We start from the raw sequence: 23,050 nt of genomic DNA, 5'->3' as shown, positions 1-23,050 counted from the left end.
TTTTAACTGTTGGCTCAGATGTGCACACACACACACACACACACACACCTGAAAATGCTGTGTCTGGGCATTAATCTCGGCTTAATCATTCTCTCACCACCAATTCATCCATCGTGTACAATCAGCACTTTTATTTTCACCACTTGCCTAAGATGTTTGACACTTGGTTCAATGGCAATCTGAACAATCACAAAACCACCTTGTGTTTTTGCATGAAATCTTCCTTTACACAGTTGTAGAAGCAGCAGGATGAAATTCAGAGTCTGATTTCTCAAACCAGTGCAGGGCTGAAGTTTAATTTCGAAGTTCAGCATCAGTGCAGATCATCCGATGGCTTTGGCGTCTGTCGTTGCAGTGTTGTTACAGTTTCTCTTGCAGGAGCCTTAATGGAAGCTCCTTATTATCTTATTATCAGGTGCTGACAGTCAACACCAACAGGTTCATTACCTGGGAGCTCAGAGCCAAAATCCTTTGGCATAAAAAGCTGCAGTTCCTCTTGGATAACTGAAAGTTATATTTTTTGAGTTCAGTCCAAAAAGAAATATTGTGACACAGATTTACAAGACAGTTTGAAGTTAAAAAGTAAAAGAGAGATAGCTGGGGGCTGGAAAATGTCCGTAGCAACTAACTAAGACAATTGCATTTTCACAAAAAGCCCCTCCAGAAAATCTCAGGAAAATGTCCACAGTTCAGTGCATGTCTGAAAGCAGCTATCGTAAGTAAATGAGATCCAAATTTGCAGAACGATCAAGGTGAAGTGTGATGCAGAGTCACTTCAGGCTTGGCTGACAGGGGTTTTTGTGCTGCTTAATATTACAGGAGAAATGATGTTGTGTTACTCTGGTGGTTCCTTGGTCTGTGGCTCAGTTCTTTCTCCGTGGGCTGGGTTCAGGTCATGGTCTTTGTTTTATAGCTGGTGAATCATTAAGTAAAAGACCTTGTCTTCAATGTACATCCTGAAGTCTCCTCTAAAGGCCAAGGTTTTCTGTTTTCACTCAGTTTCGAGGCCAGTGAAAGAATCAAAGATCTACTTTAAAACATGTGACTGTATGTCTTGGATTTGCTCTATGGTCATAGAATTGGGTATCAATTCACTATTGTAGTTTACTGACGCAGTTTTAACTAAAACAAACTGAATTCTCCTCCAGGCAAGACACTGAAGCACCAACAGCTGTTCTGGCCCCGACCTCTGACCTGAGATGTGACCTAGAATCATTAAATTGTGACGTTTCCATTTTAAAGTCATTCCAACAGTGTCCTCTTGACTTTTTATGGCATCTGGTGTCTCAGTTCAATGCAGCGACAGGTTGCTTTGATTCACAGTGGCCGTGTGGACAGGTTGTGTGGCTCATAAATGAGACGGACTCATAAACACTGACCTTTAGTACAGTCGCCCTTAGGGGGTGGCGAGGGGTGTGTGAATGAGAGGCATAAAGAGAGAGGGTTGTGGAATGTGGAAGAGAGAGCAGAAAGTGAATGGATCAGAGGAAAAAGAGAGATGAGGAAAAAAAGACAAGTAGACCAGACAGAGTGAAAGAGAGAGAGAGAGAGAGAAAGAGAGCAGGAGTAGGCAGGGAGGAGGAGGGGTGATTAGTGTGTGTGAGCCGGAGCTCTGATTGGTCCAGCTGCCTGTGTGTGTGTGTGTGTGTGTGTGTGTGTGTGTGTGTGTGTGTGTGTGTGTGTGTGTGTGTGTGTGTGTGTGTGTGTGTGTGTGTGTGTGTGTGTGTGTGCATTTGCATGAATCATTCTGTGTGTGTGTGTTCATGTGCCCCTAGCCAGTGGGCGGGGGATTAAGCCTGCGTCACGTGGTCCCTTTAGCTTCTTTACCACACAAACACACACCCTCATTCTCTGAAGGCACACACACACATACACACACATCCCCTCACATATACACTCACAGCTGTTGATTCCTCTCTCACTGATGAACACCGGTACAGACGTGGAGAGGAGCCGGCAGGAATTGGAACAAATCTGTTCTCTGCTGGAAAAACCTGGAGGGACAAGTGGACGGACTGGTTCTCTGTGATCGCTGCCTGCCTCTCACTTTCTGTCCCGCTCTTTCTCTTTGACTCTCTCGTCTTCTCTCTGGGACTCAGTGTTGGAATTTTGAGCGCAGACGGCGAGCAGCAGAGGAAAACAGAGACATGTGTTTTGCCTCAGCCGCCTACTACCACTGCCTGTGCTCTCCCATTCACTGACCGAGGAGGAAACACAAGGTTGGTTGGGCTCTGGCTTATTCTCTTGTTCTCTCGTGTGATATTTGGAAAGTTCTTTGGGAATTTGATCCCTCTGGTGCTCAGATCTTCTAGTATTTTAATCCCATTCATTTCTGTTTATTATAAGTTGCCTTCAGATTGCCATCCATAAAACTGACTTGTAGTTTTAGGGGAATTCCAAGTTAGTGCAGCCGCCTGGGCACTCACACAGGCGAGTACACACTCCTGCACTATAAACACGCTTGGCAGTAACAGTGCAGTGAGTGTGAGCACCAGAGAAGATTAGCTCTGGCTGTTAACTCTGATGTGTCCAACACTGGGCGCTGGAGGCATGTGGCGATACAAGTGAGCGTTTAGCATGCAGACATTCCTTTGGATGGATATCTACTTGAAAAAATATCCAGATAAGATTATTTTGCGCACTCTAACCTGCGTTAGAAACAGCTGCTGCCACTGACAAAAGGGTTGCACAATAAACAAACACCACCAACTACAATCAGATGTTTCCATGTGTCAAACAGACAAAACACGGGCTGCACAGCCGGCTCGCTGTTGGGCGCAGGAGAAGTCTTCCTCATCTCATAGTAAAGCTGCTGGATGATCTGTAAGCTGCTGAGCATTTGGTTCCAGTTCCACTGCTAGATCTGTCATGCAGTCATGTTTAGACACGTACACACCTGCTCCTCTGTTTGTGTGTGTCTTGCATGTGTGAGTTGCTCTCACAGGGTTAACTCTGCAGGTCACAGTGTGCAGATCTGTGCGCGTGTGCTCACTCTGCCATTTACAGTGTGTATGGATATAATTAGCCCCTATACAGATTCTTTCCTGGTATTGTTGCCGTCAGCTTGAAACACAACCTAAAAGGCTGTTTGCCTATTTTTAGTGGTGGTAGCTCGTGGAGAGTCAAGCACGCATGCTTTGAAGCTGACCCCAGGCCAGATGACGATATGAGGGTTAACTGTCTGGGTGAATGTTGGTGGTCAACTTATCAATTGTGTTTGCTGCCTGGTAATAAACAGCGTCTGTTATCTTCTGCATTCAGTTAAAGAACAGTGACAAACAATGTCAGAAAGGGAGAGTTGGAGAGAGATGTAGGAAACCAGAGAGATGGCACCACACCGAGAGATGCAGCAACTGACAAATAAACAGTGATTGGTTTCCAGATTAGCCGCCTGTCATCCGATGGAGTGTGTTGCCTGAGTCGCTGGCTCTTATCCAGCTCCAAATGTCAGAGGACGACTGATGCACTATGGGTGATCACTCTGGGATAAAACACACAGAACGGAGATGAGGGAAGGAAACTAACGTCTATCAAAGGGAAATATGAAAGACCAGAACGCAGCAGTGTTGCCTCACTGATATTTCACCGAAAATTATAAAGCACACAAATGTTTGTTTATGTCACTACACAAAAAGAACTTGATGCATATTTATAAAAAAATATATTTTTTGTATATTGTTGGGCTGAGATCATGAGTCTATTAATCAGTTAGTTGATTGACAGAAATTAAATCAACAACTGTTTAAATTATTGATTATTTAGGTTTTTTTATTTAGGGTTTCTCATTCTAGCATCTTAATTGTCAGCTACTCTATTCGATCTGTAGTTTGAAGACATTGGAATTTAGCAAATGGAATCATTATTTTCTGACATTTTATAGACCAAATAATGAATTATCTATCATTTAAATTACTTGAGAAAGCATTTGGTGGATTCACCAATAATTAAAATAATCTTTAATGTGAATATAAAACATTAAAGAATCCTACGGTGTATTTGATAAATCTGTATCACTCATGCTATTTTTACCGGGAGTTTAAATCCAGACTAGATGGAGGTTTAGTGTCAGTGAATGAAACTTTCCATCAGTTACTCATAGTAACCAAAAACACGTTAGCGCTCTCTGGTTTACAGCAGTGATTGGTTTTATGGCACTCTTTAAATAACTGTTTATGGGCGAGAACGTTTTCATGGACGTTCAAGAAAATTGGACAGCCTCCCCACACATGAAGGCTGTTTATGTTTGCAGAGCTGCCGAACACGGGTGAGGTAGAGGGAGGGTCAGTAAAGGTCACGGGGTGAGAGGTTGCGGTCACCTTGCCTCGGGCTGCGGTCTAGCGCCCCTAGCTAAAACACAGCTCGCCTCGTCTATCTGCTGCAGAATAACAGTGCTTAAATCAATTAGATTACAGTGCTCTAATGCCACTTCTTTGAAGGGCAGTTGTGTTGCAAGTTTCCGGTTAGACGCTAAACTCAGAATTCCAAACTTCTGGAGTGGTTGTGGATTTTGAATTTGTTTCATTGAAGTAAACAAACAGATAAAACCATCACGCATGACATTTGAATTGTAAATATTGATGCTGTAATATGAGGATCCGATTTCATTCTCACTCAGATTATTTGTGCGCTCTCTGACATGCACACACACAACAACCCCCCCCTCACCCTCTCAAACCTCCCAACCGTCGACCCCTCTGGATGAGACCAGACCGGGAGGTTTCGGGACGGGGACAATGATCTATTGACAGAGACAGAGAGTTCAGAGGGGGGAGGGGGGGCTCATGCTGGGGACTGCTGGAGTTGTGTGTCTTGTGACAGAGCAGTGATTGGGCGTTGAACTGAGAGGCTGGGTTTGGAGCGCGGGGGGGGGGGGGGGTATTTTGGTGAGGCTACAGCTGGCCGTGCAGAATTCCAGTCATACAGAAAATTTCAGGCATGAGCTCTGTCAGTCGCACATTCTTAGATGTATTTTTGAGTATTTATTTATGCTCTAAGTTTTATTTACTTTAAAGATTCTGGCACAGGATCATGAAGTGATTGCAGCCACATGTCTGCCTTCTGTTTAATTATGCATTCTGCCCTCAGTTTTAGAGTATATCTCCATACTACTTCCAATTACAGTGACTATGGTCGAGAAAAAAACAAAGCAGAATAGTGCAGAGGCGCAGGAGGACAGATTCAATATCAAGTTACATAACTCTTTGCTGCCCAGCTGCCTTCAATTAAAGAGGATTTTTCATGGGGCTTTTATTCATTTCCACAATATAAATCACAGCTTTAGTAGAGGGATCGGGTCGAGAACGAGAGGCTTCCTGTTTCCAGATAACACCATCAAGAAAACGCTGGTAGTTTGAAGAAATATTTTAGCTTTTTAAAATATGATCGACATAAGGTTGTACTTTTTTTTTTATTTTTTTTTTACTATGTCTGTCGTGAGAATACAAACCCATCATCTGCAGAGAGGGGATGTGGGAGGGTCGGCCGTTCAAATTCCCAGTGGAAATGGGGAAAATATAGTGATTGATGAATACACTGAACTTCTACTAAACTCTGAGCAAGGCATTAAACACCCAAAGAAGCAACAGTGGTCGTATAGGAGTACAACTAAGGTCTGATTGTTTGACTACGAGAAACGTCATGTTTAAGTTAGTCAATATAGTAAAAAGTGAGCCTTTTGTAATTCCTCAAAAAGTGTTGAATCTTGTTGCTGGCTTTTTTTTACATATTTAGTACAGTAGCAGTACTGTACATTTCAAGTCTCAACAAAGTTGAGAAAGGTTTTATTCCCCAGGAACCAGTGAAGAGAATAACCCAAAAAACTCCTCATGCCTGGGTTCATCCACTCAGAAGGATTTCTTTAAACTGGCTGTTTGTTTGGTCTGAGGATGTCTTCTCTATTCACTTATCTGTGTGTCGCTCCACTAATCTCAGCCATCTTTCTGAGTGCCATTTGACCTGAATGAGTAGCTTAGCAGCATGTGTCAAACCAAATCACCTCTCCGGCCGCTGTTTCCCACCACAGCAAGTAAACAGCAGTGAAGGTTAAAAGGAGAGAAGGGGTCGATTCTGGAGTAACTCCTACATTTTCGAGCCTCCTGCTGTCATATGATTACCGGAAGCAACGGGGATCCCTTTTTCTTAAATGATCTCTTGCTGTCTCTCTCTCTTTTTCTCTTTCTCTCTCTCTCTCATTCCCCTAAGAGACGCCATCTGGTAGAGATCCCATAAGTCCCGCCTCTCCCTAATACATCACCAGCTTATGGTCCACTTCTACAACTTTAGCCACACTGCAGTTTTATATGTTTTGTCTTTGTCCTCCTGCGAATCAATCTGTGTTACATTCACGGAGGAGGACAAGTGTTTGTATCATGTGTTTGTTTACCCGTTAGTTTTCAGGATATCAGAGTTAGCCCATTGGTCAAAGAACAAGTCTGCAATCATGATTGGGAATGATTAGGAATTAGAATGGCTGTCAGTAGAGTGCACACCTCCCAACAGTCCCCAGCTGCCTGAACCTTCCTCCTGACAAAACGTAATGGAAATCAGTTGAGTAATCCTTCTAACTTACAAACAAATGCAGATGAAAACATAACCCTGGCGCAGGTTATTATGATCTTTATCCACTGAAAAGAAAAAATAGTCTTTCCCAGTTTGTGTTGTTGTGTGCTTTGTCAGATTCCTCTATAAATTCCGTTTGCGTCACGTTTCTTTTTTTGTGGAGTCTTTCGAAAACATAATAAAGTCTAAGTATTTCCTTCATTTATTTATTGGCTGTGTCCCTTGGCAGGACAACAAGGCATTCAGAGGGTCGGTCACAATCGTTGATTTTACTTTAACAATCTGCATCCTGAGAAATGTTTGTGTCTCTGCCAGCTGACCTGAGTATGAACAGTGGGAGTAAACCAGCTCACCAGTCAAGGTCAGCACGTTCAAAGCAAGTCCTCCTGTTATTCTCCTCTGCTTTGTTGGGAGGTGTGTCACAGTGACCTGGCAGTGTGCAGTTGTGAGTGTATACAGTGTGCATATGGAGCAAAATTGTACGGCCAGGACAGTACAGAAACCTGTTTTTATATCCACAATAGAAATACACAAATCTTTTCATTTGCATTTTGCCTCAAGAAGCAAAAGTGTTTTGAATCTTGGTTACTGCTTTATTTGCTGTGAGTTTGAATCCTCGTCCATGCTATGAAACGTCGATATGAACCTTTTTCTTCTTTCAAATGAAATGATTCATGCTCTAACCTGTACACCTCCCTGCTTTCTCTCTTCTCAGGTAGAGTCCGAGCCATAGAGTGAGTGAGCGAGGTGAAGCAGGCATGAGTGCGGACAGCCATCAGGAGGTGGTGACCACCCCTCCTCCGCCTGGCAGAGGGACCAAGGAGCGCTACTTCGACCGGGTCAATGTCAACGATCCTGAATACATCAGGGCCAGGAACATGTCGCCCGACCTGAGGCAGGACTTCAACGTTCTGGAGCAGAAGAAACGTGTCACACAGATACTACAGAGCCCCGTAAGTGAAAGGAGAGAAAAGAGAATATGCACAGGCCAGACAATATAAATGTATACTTGTATACAGAGTTGTACACCAATGACTTTTGTTGAGCTGCCATGTTGTCCAGCTCTTTATAGTCACTGATCCTGACAGGTTGCTGGGACTGCTCACAGAAGCTTCTCCCTACAGAATGTTGATCACAGATCAATTTTGTGGCAAATTAGGTTTTTTAACTTCAGCTAAAAGGTGATCAACTCCTCCCCCATTGCTGTTGTAGTATATTGCAGTAGAGAAGTTTGCCTCTGTGTTTTTCCTCTGGGGCGTTGACTTCGATGTCACAAAAGCACCGAGAACTGAGGCGCTTCCTCACCTCGTTGTCTTGCCAAATTAGGTCGTTGTTTCCATCACTGCTGATTCAATTAAGTCAATTACAACCTGTATTTCCTGATTAGTCGTTTGACCTGGAAGTATATGCTGATTGAAGCCATTCCTACTGCAGTCAAAAGGCAGATGTTAGCAAGTGTTAGTGGGTTTTATGACAAGTTAAAAAGGGTTTGAATGGTTCTGTAGACTGACATCTTATCCAGGATGTTCTACAACTGTCACACTAGTTTCCCACAGTTCTGAACAGGATCAACTGATTCGTTAATGGACAGATTGAGTGAAAGGTGCCTGTTACTCTTGCAAAAGAAGTTTAGGAGTAGCACGATCAAGATTACACAAGATATTATGGAGAAATTTTCACCCTACCGACTAACAATTTGTGAAATCACTTCCCCGTTTTCTCTTTCTGACTGTTATTCCCCAATCAAGTAATTTCTAAAAAAGCAGCAGCAGTGAGTGCATCACATGTGCTTGTGTTGATGTTGTGACACTGACCACAGAATCTAAGTAAGTCAGCAGCCCACTAACACCCTAATATCACCACCAGCTGCCGTGCCCTGACTCAGGCTTACTGCTGGCACTCTCTGATTGCCCTCCAGGCCAGCGGTTCCCATGCTCGGTCAGATTTTGCTGAAGTAAAAAATTCAGCGAGCATGGGGCAAAATTCAGCCAACACAAGTACTGTTGTTGTTTGATTTTCTTTGCCCGGAGGTCTGAATTCTTGACAATTACTGTTGCTTCGCTAGCCAAGCTTTAAGTTTTGAAGGTACAGTTACAGGTCTGCTGGGGCGACACATACTAACTGTTTAGGCACTTGAGGTATTGTACAAAACAAGGGGATATTGTGTCCTTGCTGTAGGTTTGTTGTTGGCTGCAACTTCTGCCAGGATCTGAATGTAGTGCAAAGGTTGTGATTATAACCGGGAGAAGCTCAGAGAGGTGCGGAGCTAAAGCAACACTTGAACATCAAACTATACACGACAATATCAGACTTAACAAAGAAACACATCATGTACCCTATAGATGTTTTCCATGCTTCTTTTTCATCTAGCCCCTAAATGCATTTCATCCTCATCCTGGTAATCATAGTCCGAGACAAAGTCATGGCATACGTAACACAGCACTGTTCTGTTTTCTTGCTTGTGTCCTCTCAGCAGTTGCGTCACCATGTGCAGATATTTTACAACAAGTCCCCCAACCTCCACTTACACAGTATGAGGAATATTTACTCTGCACTATTGGCACAGGGCTGGTCTCTTGACTGAGGGAGTGTTTCTCACTGTTTAAAATGTGATCTTACATTTGTAGATACAGGGTGTTTGTCCATATGCATTTGTAGGTTAATTTGCGTTGGAGTGACAAATACACTTTGATGGTTTTGGAGTCAGCAGTGACATTTATTAGGGCTGTAATGATTCTCGAACCTAAACCCAAATCTCAGTCTTAACAACCACAATTCGGTTCGCAACTCACAAAGATGGAACTACGAAACATCTCCCTGCTGAATTCCACTCAAGTGCAGCCTGTTGCATGTGTCCGATCACACTCCAATCCCATCACAACCCTGTGTAATCTGAAGCAACAAAGAAGTGTCTAGTAGCTTCAGAACAATGAGTGCACCCTTAAAAAAAGAGTTATGAACAAAACCATGGCTCAAAAACTGAGGTCCAAACTGAACTATGGATTTGGAGAATCGTTACAGCTCTTATATTTATGGTAGTTGGTACCGGATAAGGTCAGGTGCTGCTGCAGCAATGAATGTCATGAATGAACTGTTCCTCACAAGTACAGTAACACAAGTCTGGAATCGTGTGTGTGTGTGTGATTGATACTTGTTAGTGGCGGCGCTGCGGTTTCTTTTTTTAGCTTTAAATGTGGTCCACATTCTGCACATGCCCAGTGTGGTTTCCTTGGCACACAACGTTTTTGCACCAGATGTCTGGAGGGGCAGGAGCATGGTGCTGCTGATGCAGGTTTCTCCTTGATCCTCTCTGCGTATGTGTGTATCCTTGTGTGTTTGTGTGTGATTAAGTACCACAAGTGCAGTTCAGGGTGAGCAAATGAATGAGCACATTAAAGGGCTCTGCTCTATGTAGACTGCAGTGCACTGCTGGGCCTCCATTGGAGCGTCTGATCCCGACCATCACTGGTATGTTCTGCGGTGTGTCTGACACAGCTGGCTGCAGTTTGTCCTTATCAGCTGCAGTTCATGTTGAAAAGAAGCAGAGGCAGTCTGTGGGAGAGAGAGAGAGAGATCTGTCTGACTGTTCAGCCTCACTGCGAAGTGTTTTAGTGTCTTTCAGCTCATTCAATGGTTTTGGTTTTGAGACCTGCAATTTCGATCCAGTGTCATGGTTCTCAGTCGAGTGCATCCAGACTAGATCTGAATCTTCACTTGGATTTTCACCGATTTGTACTCACTCATTATCCCCCTAAACATATTTTTCTTCAACAACATCCATGAATTAATTTCTGGGAAATCAGTTAAAATGTTAAAGAAAGTGATTAAAATATTCCTGGATTCTCCCCTTTCTCCAGATCCATGCCAAAATGTAATGGGTTCTTGCTTGGCCCATGTCCCATCCTCCCACCAAGTGTCATGGAAATCTGTTCAGTAGTTTTTTTTGTAATCCTGCTGTCAAACAAACAAAGCAACCAATTGTTGGGGATAAAAACCTCTAAAACCTGCTGTACATGATCTGCACGACCACTAATTCAAGTCAAACTGGCAAACAAACTGGGACCAAACAGCTAAAAGGGAGAATAAATATTGGCATCAACACTAAATCCATGTATGGTTGAGCTGTGTCTGCCTGATGTGCAGGCAGCTGCTTGCTGACGTTAGCTGCACAAACGTCACAGATGTCAAATTCATCAATATCTCTTTTTGGCTGCCTTTGGTTTAAAGTCACAAATGCATTCACAGGCTCCCCAACACTATCATTTACCACCACATCACACTGTGAGCGTCGGTGTCTGTGTCTCACTTGCTGTCAAGTATATTATGCAGCTTAATGTGGTTTTGAACGTTGGCCAATCAGCTCTCTGTCAGCAGTAACAGGTGCTTCCCCGCGTGCCGCAGATTGTTTGCAGCCCTCACATCAGGACAGTCGTCCTCACAGCGCCGGTTTACTCATATTCAACTACGACAACAACAATAACAAGCGTCACCAGCTGAGCAGGACACGTGCACTCGATCCACCCCCTGTCTCTCTCTCTCTCTCTATTTCCTATCGTTTCTATTTCTTCTCCATCTCTCTGCCTGTCGCTCTACCGAGTTCAACGGCATACAACAAAAACAACAACATGCGTGTCACCAGCTGGACATCCACACATGTGCCTCTCTCTCTCTCTCTCTCCCTCCCTCTCCCCACCCCTGTTTGTTTTGATTCCAGTGTTATGGGACTAGCGGCAGCTCCAGATTATATGGTTTCCAGCGCTCAGATGGCAGGTTGTACTTAAAGTCGGACCAATATAGAGCAGGCGGGACTGAATCAACTGAGCTGACTTCATCCACTCGCCTCATTCATGCAGCTGCGTTTGCCTTTAAAAGTCAATGGCTACAGCTCAACGTTGAAGACCTTAAGTCTTCTCATCCTGCGAGGCTGCATGGACAAAATCTCAGCTCACATAAAACCTAATAAATACATTTTCGGCACAGTCGCTTTATCCAGCACAAGGTAATGATCACATCTTTTTTATAGAAATTAGACCAACAAAGTCCAAGATTCTGGAGGCAGTTAGTTAGTGACCATTAAAACTATTGTAGGGTGAAATTGTCATGTTTGTAAAAATAAATACAATCTTTAAAAAAACTCATTGTGTATCAACTTGCTGTACTTGATTTATTTATTTTGTTTACTTAAATTCACATGAGGAAGGAAGAAGGAGGAGGCGAGCAGACAGGATCATTTTTATGTCAGCGGTCATAACCAGTATTTTGTATTGACATGTGAGGTTAGCTGCTTTTCTTTTGCACTTTCTTCTCAAGAATGAGCTTGGATACAACTTCTGGCTGAAAAGCCAAGTCTCATGATGTCACGGTTTCTAAATCGTGATATTTTGTTCCTGTTAAATTCTGAAGTCAAGCCCCACTCTCACTCTTTCACCCTCAGTCTCTCTTTAGCTCCTTTCCGACATGCGGTGAACTACCGACATTTTCATGAAATTTGCTGGAGGGGCTGTTTGTGAGAATGCAAATGTCAGGGTCAGTTGTTCCGAACTTTTCCGACCACTAAAATGTCCCTGTTGAGCCCACATGAGAATACAGCAGGAAAATTCACAGTGAGTGAGTGAGCACGATGAAGAGGTTTCTAACACAGTTTGTAAAACTGGAAGACTCCAAATATCTCAGGATGACTAAGAGCAGCAATACTTGTAGATGATGCAGATGTCAACTTGGAAATACAAGATTCGAGAGTTTTAGGCGATTTGGACAATGGCTGCAAAAAAAAAATATAATTTCCAAAGCAGAATTCATGTTTCATCACCTGTCTGGTACATGCTCTAATAAGAACCCACCCCTCTGCTGGATGCTCCGGATATTATCCTGTTGTTGTGAGAGCGTCTGACCTGGACAATCTCCTGCTGCGTTCCTCATATGTGAAAGGCAAACTCCAGAAGATATCAAGACCTAATATTCCAGACAATTTGTGGATGTCTGATAACTGTATGAATTTCTCTGTAGTAGCTGGGTTCTGGGTTGTCATGTCTCTATTTGCCCCAAAGGGTCAAAAGGTAAATAACTCTCTGAGGCTCGAGATTCAATCAGATGAAATTTAATTTGTGTTTCACTTCCACATGCTCAGTCTATTTTTTGCGTCTCCTGCTCTTCTCCAGCATGTGACACAGTTTGTTCATCATCCACTGAGATTATTTAGCAATACCAAGTGGTAAATTTGTTCAGCCTCATTTGCACTTTAGACCTCCGCACCCCAGAGAGAGAGTGCACATTTTCTCCTCTCCCACTCAGTTGACAAAAATCACCAGTGGATATTTTATGGTGCTTCTGTTGAGAACTCTCTCGTGTCGGGTAAATGTCAGCGCTGCTCTCTGCTCTGTTTTCCTCTTTTTCTTTTTAAAAGCCCTTTTGGTTCATCTGATCGAACATTAGTGGTTGAACCCGCTCCAGAGACTCTTTAATACCACCCCTCTTTCCTCTCAGAGCTATGTCTATGTTTAACTTTGGCATTTCACGACATCTCTTGGGTGCTGAATTTAGTAAAACCACCAGCAGTGCACTCAGGGTTAGAGGGCAACACATTGAAATGTTACCGAAGTCCCCTTCAGCTCATGCACAAACTCAAAAGGAAAGGCCAGGAGTCAGAGGAATACCCTTTGTGTTGAGGCCATAAGCTTTAAACTACTTTCTCCATCTGTCTCCAAGGACAGAAATGGTTTACAGAGGGAAAAGGAAGTGCTGCATGACACCAGCTGATCTGGCAGGTGGTCTTTATTGGTCTGCTTATTTGCTTACATGCTTGAGGAATAAAGTAAAAACATTATTTCATCCAAACACAGAGCACCTTAGTGTTTCGTTCCCTGGACGTCGGCCTTATTCAACACCTGTGACTCCTGGGATCTTCTCTTTATACTTCTACCAGAGACGTAAAGTATTTTGGTCACTCAGAAAAATAAATGTAATGAAAGACTTATTGTTGAAACTGATGCATGAAAATATTTGCAGATCTAATATGCCAGATCAGTATCGACCATGACGTGACCAAACCACAGGAGATAAAGATTATACTTTCTTATGACTTTTAAAGTGTAAATTATCTTTTGGGTCCATCTTTTCTGTCACAGCATACAAGCGAGGCAGGGAGTTTATGCAGGGTAGGGAGACATTGCAGTCAGGGCAGGGGACCAATTTTACTGACGCACCCTCTGAGGTGGGGGGGGGGTCAATAGCACTTGCAAGCTTGCAGCAAGGCACTCTGCTTCTTTGTAGCACTGTCACGTGGACTGCTTGAAAGAAAAGCATTGTGCTGACATAACTGTGGGGAGGCTGAAATTACAGGTCTTACCTGGTGTGTTTTTTCTTTTAGGAAAACTTGAGTGTGCATTTGCCTTTTATCATTTAACTACCGTTCTGTGTACGTTTCAGTCCTTTCTGACGTGTTTGAAGAGGTTTTATTCAGACTCCGGCAAGAGGTTTTCATTTATTTGACCCGTAGAGGTGAATGGAATTTATCACCTTAAAAAAAAACCCTAATCTGCTGCAGGTCAGGACAACAAAACACATGCTCATGGGAATAAGAAAAGAAAAGCTGACATTAGATATTTAGAAGCTGAAGCCTTTAGCATTGATACACCAACAAGCTCCTTGACTCTCAAGCCACTTTCATACATGCGCTGAAGCCGGGACATTTTCCTACAACTATCCAGAAGGGACTGTATGTGAGAATGCAAATGTCCATGTCCATTGCTGCCAGCACCCTAGGAAAATGTCAGGAAAATGTCAGAGTGAACAAACAGCAGGGGAATTCACAGTGGGTGTGTTGATGACGCAAAACTGGAAGAATACAAATGTCTCAGAATGAAAAACAGGTGTCATACACATAAAAGACACCAAGGAAGATGTCTTGGTAGACAATTTGATTTGAGAGCTTCTGGTGATAAGGACAGACGCCAGTGTCAACGTGCTGTAAACAAAAACACTGCAGCACTTATCTTATCCTACATGCTCTACTCAGGCGCCACCCCTCATCTGAATGTTACAGACATTTTTGTGTTTTTGTTAACAAGCTCCTGCTGCGTTACTTTATATGTGAAGATGATGAAACTGGGAGTGACACACAATTCTTTGATCAGGCCAAACAATCAAATGTGCAGTATAGTCCTTGGCCCAACCAAGATATAAAAAGTCCTGCCTTCCTTTCCCACAGGATGACGTGCAGCATTTCTAGCGTCACATGAATGTGCAACAATAACTGCAGCAGAAACAAGGGAATCACAACAAAAGGAAACTTCTCTGGAAGTGCAATGATGACACAAGCTCCTGGAAGACTAGAAACTTCCTGTTATAGTAAGAGGGTGGAGGAAACTTTCTATTGTCTCTCAGCGAGAGAGAATCAGGTGAACAAGTCTTTTTGTTCACCATGCACCAAGCAGGGAAGTGGTGATGAAACACTTGTAGGTCACATCGGCCCTGATTTAATTTCCTGAACGGAGACATGAATCCTGTGCTTGTCTGCAGATCATTCAGACTGCCCAGTGGAGGAAACACAGAATTCAGTGATCCCCACAAGAACCAATAATGTAACAAGGACCTAGATTTGAGATTAAGAATGTCTGAAACCTTTCTGTCGGATTGTGTTCCTCAGAAGGATCTGTGTTAGATTTCTCATGGTAAAATTGTATTACTGTGCATAGCCACATCTCTATTCTCTCCCCAGTTTTTGGCTTGGACGTCTCCACTGAGGAGTTGGATAAGCTCCAGTCCGCAGGTCCACTTAATACCCTCAAGACTGCCGCAGCTACATTTTAAAAGATTAGCTTTTGTCATTTCAGAGAAGCCATGGAATTTTTTAACCACCACTAAGTGCATAGACCTGCTCTACCTGGTTGTCAGTGATTATAATCTGGCAGGGTAGAATACATTTGTGTGATTGAGCTGCAACTGTAACAATGTAAAGGCATTTTTTGTATCACCAGACTTCCATTCTCTGTTGAAGTGAGAGTGTGATTTTAAAAAGAAAAGAAGACACGCCACCGCAGCAGCTAAAAAACAAACTTGACATGTGCTGTTGTTTTCACTGCTGCAGATGTGCAGGATTTCGCCTAAATATGAATGATACGATCCACTTTAGGTCCCTGGATTAATCTGTTTCTATGATGGGAATCAAATCCCTGCTGTCATAATCTTCTTGGGAACACACACACATGCACAAACTGTAGAGCAGATGCCTGCTGCTCTGTGTGTGGTTGTGCTCATGTGCTTTTTAATAGGTTTCACTCCAAACCACCACAGTCCAGTGTCATGAAAGTTTTGCTGCCTGGAAGGGGTGTCTCACGAGGATAATGTCTGATTGAACCAATGTGTGGATAGAGGCGGTCATTGTCCAGAGAATTGCAGAGTGTGTGTGGGCGTATTGATGGCGTTTCTATACTGCCTCCTGTAGTCTAGCCAGCCGGTAGGTGTGAACACTTCTCACACAGATGATCTACAGTTGTGTGCTGCATGTGATGTGATAAAGGGCCTGATTCTCTAGACACTGCCGGGACCTCATATGTGCAAATGTTTCAGTCAAGTCAGTGTCACAGTTTGGTAGAGTGGGTCCAATGTCAGGGTGATGGCACAAGAACCCCCTCCGCTGTCAGACAAATCCGCAACAGGCCAGTTTCCAGAGGAACCTCGTCTTTAGAGATAAAGGAATGTCTGGCCGGGGTTCAGAACCAGCAGCGCCACAGGACTGCATGTGTCCTGACACAGGGGGTGGGGGTACGGGTTGCTTCAGTTTCAACAAAACACCACCACATGGGCATAAAACTAAAGGCCCCCCAATCCATTGGGTAACACTAATGGAGCGTCCCATGGGAGGGGACATGAAGGGCAAAGACAAGAGGCAGTTATATGTCAGAGATGTTTTTGTGCAGACACAGCTCTATTGGAATGTGTTGACTGAACTAAACACTGAGATGAAGTAAATGTATGACTATTTGATGTCACCCTGTTAGAGGAGTCATCAAATGGACGCAGTGTCATGGCCTGTTTTCACTCTCACACTGTTCTGATAGAAAGTTTGACCAGATGGAGAAAACGTCATTAGAATGTTGGAAAGATTGAGCATTGCTTGAGACCAAAAGAATTCTGAGTCATGAATACCAAAAAGAAAAAAGAAAAATGTCAGAAGAGCAGGTCATAAGTCATAGAATATAAACATGCAACATGGAATGTTTGATGATGATGTGAATGATATGTTTGGGCACTTTGAGTTTCATTGGACAGTAATCAGGCATGAAAGGGGAAGAGAGAGCAGGGAAGACGTGCAGCACAGGTCTGTGTCCGAACTGAACCTGTAGCCGCTGCAGAGTCCTCAGTACGTGGTTACCCACTCAGCACGGTGAACTATCGGGAGCCCCACCGGTGGTCGGATATCGACTCAGCTCATAAAAACTCCAGCTTTACTTTGAAACTTTATGAACATGCTGTAGATCAGAACATCATGTGTTTCTATTAATATGGCTCTGTCAATGATCTGCTTGTCCACAAGTTGCAAGATGCAATGCAGACAGTTGAGGTGCTTACAATCCCAATAACAAATCACAATGTCCCAGCTTCAAATCAGGCTGTGGACTTTTCTTTCCTTTCTTTCTCTCCCTCACGTCCCTCACGTCCCTCACGTCCCTCACGTCCCACAACTGTCACTTACCTCATTTACTCCAAAACTAGCTTTTTTAACAGCTGGTTAACCCTCTAATAAAAGGTGATCGACTTTCAGATTGTTCCCGGTTTGACATCACAAGCGCACCAAAAACCAAGGTGCTCTCACCAACAAGTTCACCTTGGTGTCATGTTTCCATAACTTCCGATTGGAGCCGATTCAATCCTGTGTCTACTGCAGAGTCATTTAACTTAGGACTGAATTCTGATTGCGTCCATTCCCATTGCAAACAGAAGCCAGATATTAGTAGGTAAAAGTGGGATATTTGACAAGTGGAAAAGAGGCTACTGTCAGATGAAGGCAATATAACCCTATATATAATAACTTTAAAATGTTTGACAGTTTAATATGCTTTCTCTTGCTGTAATGAGAACATCTACCACTCGCAAGATGTGGCTCGGTTTATACACATACAGTATGTGTTCCTGTTTGGGTCTGCGTGTTGAAATCGTCCGCCCTGGTCACAGCTTTAATTGCATTAGCCAGCAGAGATGAGTGTGACCGCTGAGATTATCAGGAGCTACACACACACACACACACACAGTATAACCTGGTCTGTTGTTTCCTGCTGCAGCTGGGTGAGTGTATAACATGTCTGCAGTAGTTGCACAGCCTGTGTTTGCTGTTTGAACATTTCAGGAGCTGTTACATGATCATGAACGTTTTCTTTGAAGGAAAGTGAAAGCATCAAATCATACAGTGCTTGACATGACATAATGCATCCAGCTGTGTGTGTGTATCTGGTCTTGCATAAGAGCGTGTCAGCATATACTGTATTATTGTGTCTGTGGATTCAGCTGATGACTGCAGTCTGGACAGGGACAGGATTATCCACACTCTCTCCCAGTCACTTCCAGTAGCCAATCATAGTGCAGGCTGAGAGCTCGTCACACAGCCAGTCCTGACTCAGCTTCTTGTGAAGCGAGCCTATCATGATCAAGCTTCATCTGGTGCCCTGTTAGGACGCGTCACGCTGACACCAGAGGAGCGTGTGTAATCCTCCTCATTCTTCCTCTCTTTATTTGCACTCATCTCATCTCTCTACACGTTCCCACATCTTTTTCACTCTGTCATCACTGTCACCACTAATCCCCTGCTCTCTACAGCCCTCTGCTCTCAAATGCCTCATCACATTTTTTTCATTTTAAGTTTGATGATAACCCAAGGAAGTTGACATACCTGACGCTTCTTCTTTAAAGTGAATTGAAGGAATTTTAACAGTTTAAGCCACACATTGAAGCATGGTATATTGTAACTTAAAGTGAAGGCTTGATTTTATAGCACAGAGATACTGGTCACATGACAGTGTTTGTTTTCTGGCTTGAAAAATGGTTTTAAAATCAAAAGAAATATTTATCCAAATGCATTTAGATGTTAACTCCAGCCACATGCAGGGTCGGTCTGGGACGAATGTGGCCTCTTTCTTTTCGCTGTGGGAATGCAAATGTGTCCTCGGCCAATTGTGAAGGACCAAACGCTCAGCTGACGTCCTCTGTCCTGCTACCGTTCAAACATATTTTTTATTTCCTCTGAGGAATCACAGCTCCAATATAAACACTGATAACCACATAATGATGGATATGTTTTTTTATATTGGTTACACTCTTTCTTCATAGCTGGGCACATGTATTCATTCAGCCCCCATGACTCAGCTCGCTTTCGTTCTCTCCATCTCTCACTCCTGCCAACACCCACACACAGACATCTGTGAAGTCAGACTGGGTAAAAACAACATCATTTGGTCTTTGTGAAAACAAATGACATACATGATTATTTGCATATAAAATTCAGTCACAAGAGACACATTCGGGACGCATTTTCATTCCTGGTGTGAACACACATACTTGGTGCTGTCCTCTTGTGATCAGATCTCTCAGGACGGATGTTAACAGGGCTAGAGACAAACAACCGCCCACACTCGCATTTACACCTACAGGCGATTTAGAGTCATCAATTAACTCCCATGTATTTGGTGTGTGGGATGAAGCTTGACAACAGTGACGAAAACCTATGCAGGACCTGGACCCTTCTTGATTAGGAAAATCTGAGGCTTATTTCTCTCAACTCTTACTCTGCTCTCTTTTGTCCCAGGCCTTCAAGGAGGAGTTGGAGGGTCTGATCCATGAGCAGCAGAAGAAGGGGAACAACCCAAGCGGCCTGCTCGCCCTCAGACAGATTGCAGACTTCTTCATGACCAGCTCAGTGGCTGGTTTCAACAGCTCCCCCCTCAGTGAGTGCACACAGTGCTGCATCCCGCTACCAGGGGCAACCGGGCACTGACATTTAGTAGGAACACACCACCCTCACCCAGAAGGCCACTGTTTTGATCTGCACTGAAAAACCAAACCCTCGGCATCACTATTTGAACAGAGAAGATATGCAAACATGAGATTTGTGCGCTTAAAGGCACGAATACCAAAAGACAACCCAACCCCAGACTCCGGAAGAGCCGTGCATTTTTCCCGAAGTTTTGATCCTTTGTGAGTTCTATCCAGGAGTCCATATGTGAAGTCTGCTTCCAATCACAGGGCTGGAATGCACAACTAATGCTGAAGAAAATGTCAAAGTCAATATAATAGTTCAGTTCAGCTCTTTCACTATAATACCACTATAATGAGGGAGTCTGAGGAGGCGTGGCAGTAAACACACTTTCAAAGGAAGGAGTGTTGTTAGAAACATGTCAGTGTGTAAATTAGTCAAATGTTTGATATGGAGCCAGATGTGTTGGATACAGGAAATCGTTAAATAGAAATCCAGATGTTGCAGTCCTGAGTCCCTGTGTAGTTTCAAATATTACTAGTGGAGAATGTGATCTGCAACTATAAAAGTGTCTGCACTTACACAAGGGAGACAATATTGTTTTACCGCCCCCCCAATTAGAAAACACAGCAAAACTTTGTTATCTCTTTTTTAACTCTACTCATTCTCCTCATACTCATACTCCAGGTCTGGGGGCGGTCACTCCCATCAACGACATGTACGGAGTGGAATCCACCACGATGGTGAAAGGCGAGAAGCTGACGCGCTGTAAACTGGCCAGCCTCTACAGACTGGTGGACCTGTTCAACTGGTCGCACTTCACTAACACTTACATCACGGTAAGTCAACACAGGAGGAGCGGCAGGGGATTAAAAGAGGGATTAAAGTGTGGACACTCGTGAGTTATGAAAACAGTATGAATAGATGAGTATATGATTGATTTAATGAGATTGGATCACTGATTTGTCTTGTATTTCCATGTTAGTCTTACTGTGCTCTTTGATTTTGACTGATATAGTTACAAGATACAGTCAGGTACATAAGTATTTGGACAGTGAAACAGTTTTTGTAGTTTTGCCTCTATAAATCACCACAGTGGATTTGAAACAAAGAAAGTCAAGATGTGATTAAAGTGCAGACTTTCAGCTTTAATTAAAGGGAGGGTGGGGGGTGATGAATGTTTAGGAATTGGAGCCATTTTTAAACATCACCCCTCCATATTCAGAGGCTCACAAGTAATTGGACAAACTAACATAAGGGCCTTTACTACAGCTGCCTTCGGTTGCTGCTTGTTTGTCGTTCTGCCTTCAGTTTTGTCTTCAGTGTGTGAAAAACATGCTCAGTTGGGAGGGGGAACTGACGAAGAATAACCCATTTGCCTCGAGAAGCTCTTGGGTTGGTTTCGCAGTATGTTCTGGGTCACTATCTATCTGTACTGTGAAGCACAGTCCTATCAGTTTTGAAGCATTTTGCTGAATCTGAGAAGATAGTACTGCACGACCCACTTCAGAATTCATCCTGCTACACATCATCAATACACACCAGTGACCTAGTTCCACTGGTGGCCATATATGCCCATACCATAACACTGCCTCCAGCATGTTTGACAGATGTTGTGGTATGCTTTGGATCATGATCCGTTCCTTCCTTTCTCCGTACTTTTCTCTTACTATCATTCAGGTACAAATTCATCTGGGTTTTATCTTTCCAAAGAACCTTTTTTCAGAACTGGCCAGGTTTTTTTTAGATGTTTTCTGGCGTAGTCTAATCTGGCCTTCCTGTTCTGTGTTACCAGTGTTTTACTCCTTTTGGTAAACCCTTCATGAAGGCGTCTCTTGATTGTAGACTTTAACAATGATATTTCTGCCTCCTTGAGAGTGTTCTTGACTTTCTAGATGTTAAGATGTTTTTTCTGTCTTCTGTGGTTTTCCAGGGCTCTTGGTGTTGCTGAGCTAGCCAGTGCATTCTTTATTTTTAAGAATGTACCAAATTGTTGATTTGGCCACTGCTAAAGTTTCAACTGTCTGTTTGATAGGTTTGTTTTGTTTTGTCAGCCTAATCATGGCCTCATTCAGTTGCATCTGCATCTCTTTGGACAGCATGTTAACACCGTCCATGAACATCTACCAAATGCAAATTAAATCAATTGGAAGAAACTCCAGACCAAGTAACAGCTGGCCATAAAACTGCAACTCAGTAAATTGTCCAGTTACTTCTGAACCTCTGTAAATGGAGGGACTATGGATAAAAATGGGTGTAATTCCAATACAATTGATGTGATATTTTTGTTAAACCCCTTGAATTAAAGCTGAAACTCTACACTTCAATTGCATCTTGATTGCTTTGTTTCAAATCCATTGTGGTGATGTACAGAGGCCAAATTACAATGTCACTGTCCAAATACTTTAAACAGCATTTACTGATTAACTCAACACAAATAAGGTCATACTCGGAATGAACTAAATTCTAATTAAGAAATGAGTAGTATCCAGACATCAGTCGCGTTATGTAGATATCAACACATGATGGTTAAGAGCTCCTAATGACACATGCCCTGGGTTCGAGTGTAAACAAGTAGTTTGAATCAGACTATGCTCTGTAACATGTTAAAGGGAATGGAATTTTCTAGTAGCAACTTAAGTAAACACCATAATCGAAATTCAAAATAAGGTCAGTAGTCGGAATATTGGTGTTCATGTTAACATAGTCACCTTCTGAATTCTCATTCTTCAAACACCTATTCTTCCTCAGGTCAGTTGCCATTATTTTTGAATCTGTTCAAATAACAAAATGACTTTTTCCTCTCTCTCTCTAAGGCCCGAGTCAGTAAAGAGCAAGACCACATCCTTATCAGCCCCAGAGGTCTGTCATACGCTGAGGCATCTGCATCAAACCTGGTAAGAAAAATAAGCTGTGGACCATTATCAACATACTGTTTATATTCAGTTATATGCCCAGCATTAGAAAATATAATTTTACTTCAGCAGTGCAACAAAAACATTAGTTAATAAAGTGAGATTATTTACCTGCCTAGGTAAAAAGAAGATAGCTCTACGTGTAGTGTAGCACCAGAATTGAACCCAAAGCACAGGATCATTTAGAAACTGATTTTCTTCATAGTGTAAGATTAATATAGCCCATTGATCGCATTGTAGTCTGGATCAAATGAAATAGGTTGTAAATATCATGATGCGTATTAAAGTTTTGGTCTCCAGTGGACAGGGCTTGTACTTTTCTACTTTGCATAATCAGCCATTTATTTCCTTCAATTAAAATCCTTGACTTGTATAAAGGGGGCAGATTGTAGATACAGCACAGTTCAGTGTTTTGGTCTTCTATAAGCACAAGAGACAATATACCTCCATCTCTCCCGCCCCCTCTCTGTATCCCTCTCTGTTTATGTGTTTGCCATGTTGGTCTCATATTGACATTTGTCTGACGAGAGCGGTTTCCTGTAACCAGTCTGCAAATGTCGTGGGTGGGTCAGGCTGTTTGTCTCCAGTTTTGGTTCAGAGAGTGCACATGTCG

General features: G+C 43.0%; 1 protein-coding gene across 14 annotated transcripts in view; it reads left to right on the top strand.

Annotated features, from left to right (window-relative positions):
* Positions 1 to 23,050, top strand: part of add3a (adducin 3 (gamma) a) — a 99,360-nt gene that overhangs the window by 54,595 nt on the left and 21,715 nt on the right. For 7 of the 14 annotated variants that reach the window (XM_020084137.2, XM_020084132.2, XM_069529894.1 and 4 more), the window contains 4 exons: positions 7,274 to 7,511; positions 19,355 to 19,493; positions 20,210 to 20,361; positions 22,339 to 22,419. In XM_020084137.2, the coding sequence (XP_019939696.1) occupies positions 7,317 to 7,511; positions 19,355 to 19,493; positions 20,210 to 20,361; positions 22,339 to 22,419 (567 nt within the window). In that variant the 5' untranslated portion in view covers positions 7,274 to 7,316. Of the gene's footprint in view, positions 1 to 1,846; positions 2,220 to 7,273; positions 7,512 to 19,354; positions 19,494 to 20,209; positions 20,362 to 22,338; positions 22,420 to 23,050 lie in introns of those variants that run through there. The other 7 variants (XM_069529896.1, XM_069529892.1, XM_069529888.1 and 4 more) reach the window with 4 other exon arrangements.

This window comes from Paralichthys olivaceus, chromosome 8 (genome assembly GCF_024713975.1).
Source record: "Paralichthys olivaceus isolate ysfri-2021 chromosome 8, ASM2471397v2, whole genome shotgun sequence".
Lineage (NCBI taxonomy): Eukaryota > Metazoa > Chordata > Actinopteri > Pleuronectiformes > Paralichthyidae > Paralichthys > Paralichthys olivaceus.
Note: the sequence above shows the minus strand (reverse complement) of the source record. Positions and strands in the feature narration are given on the sequence as shown.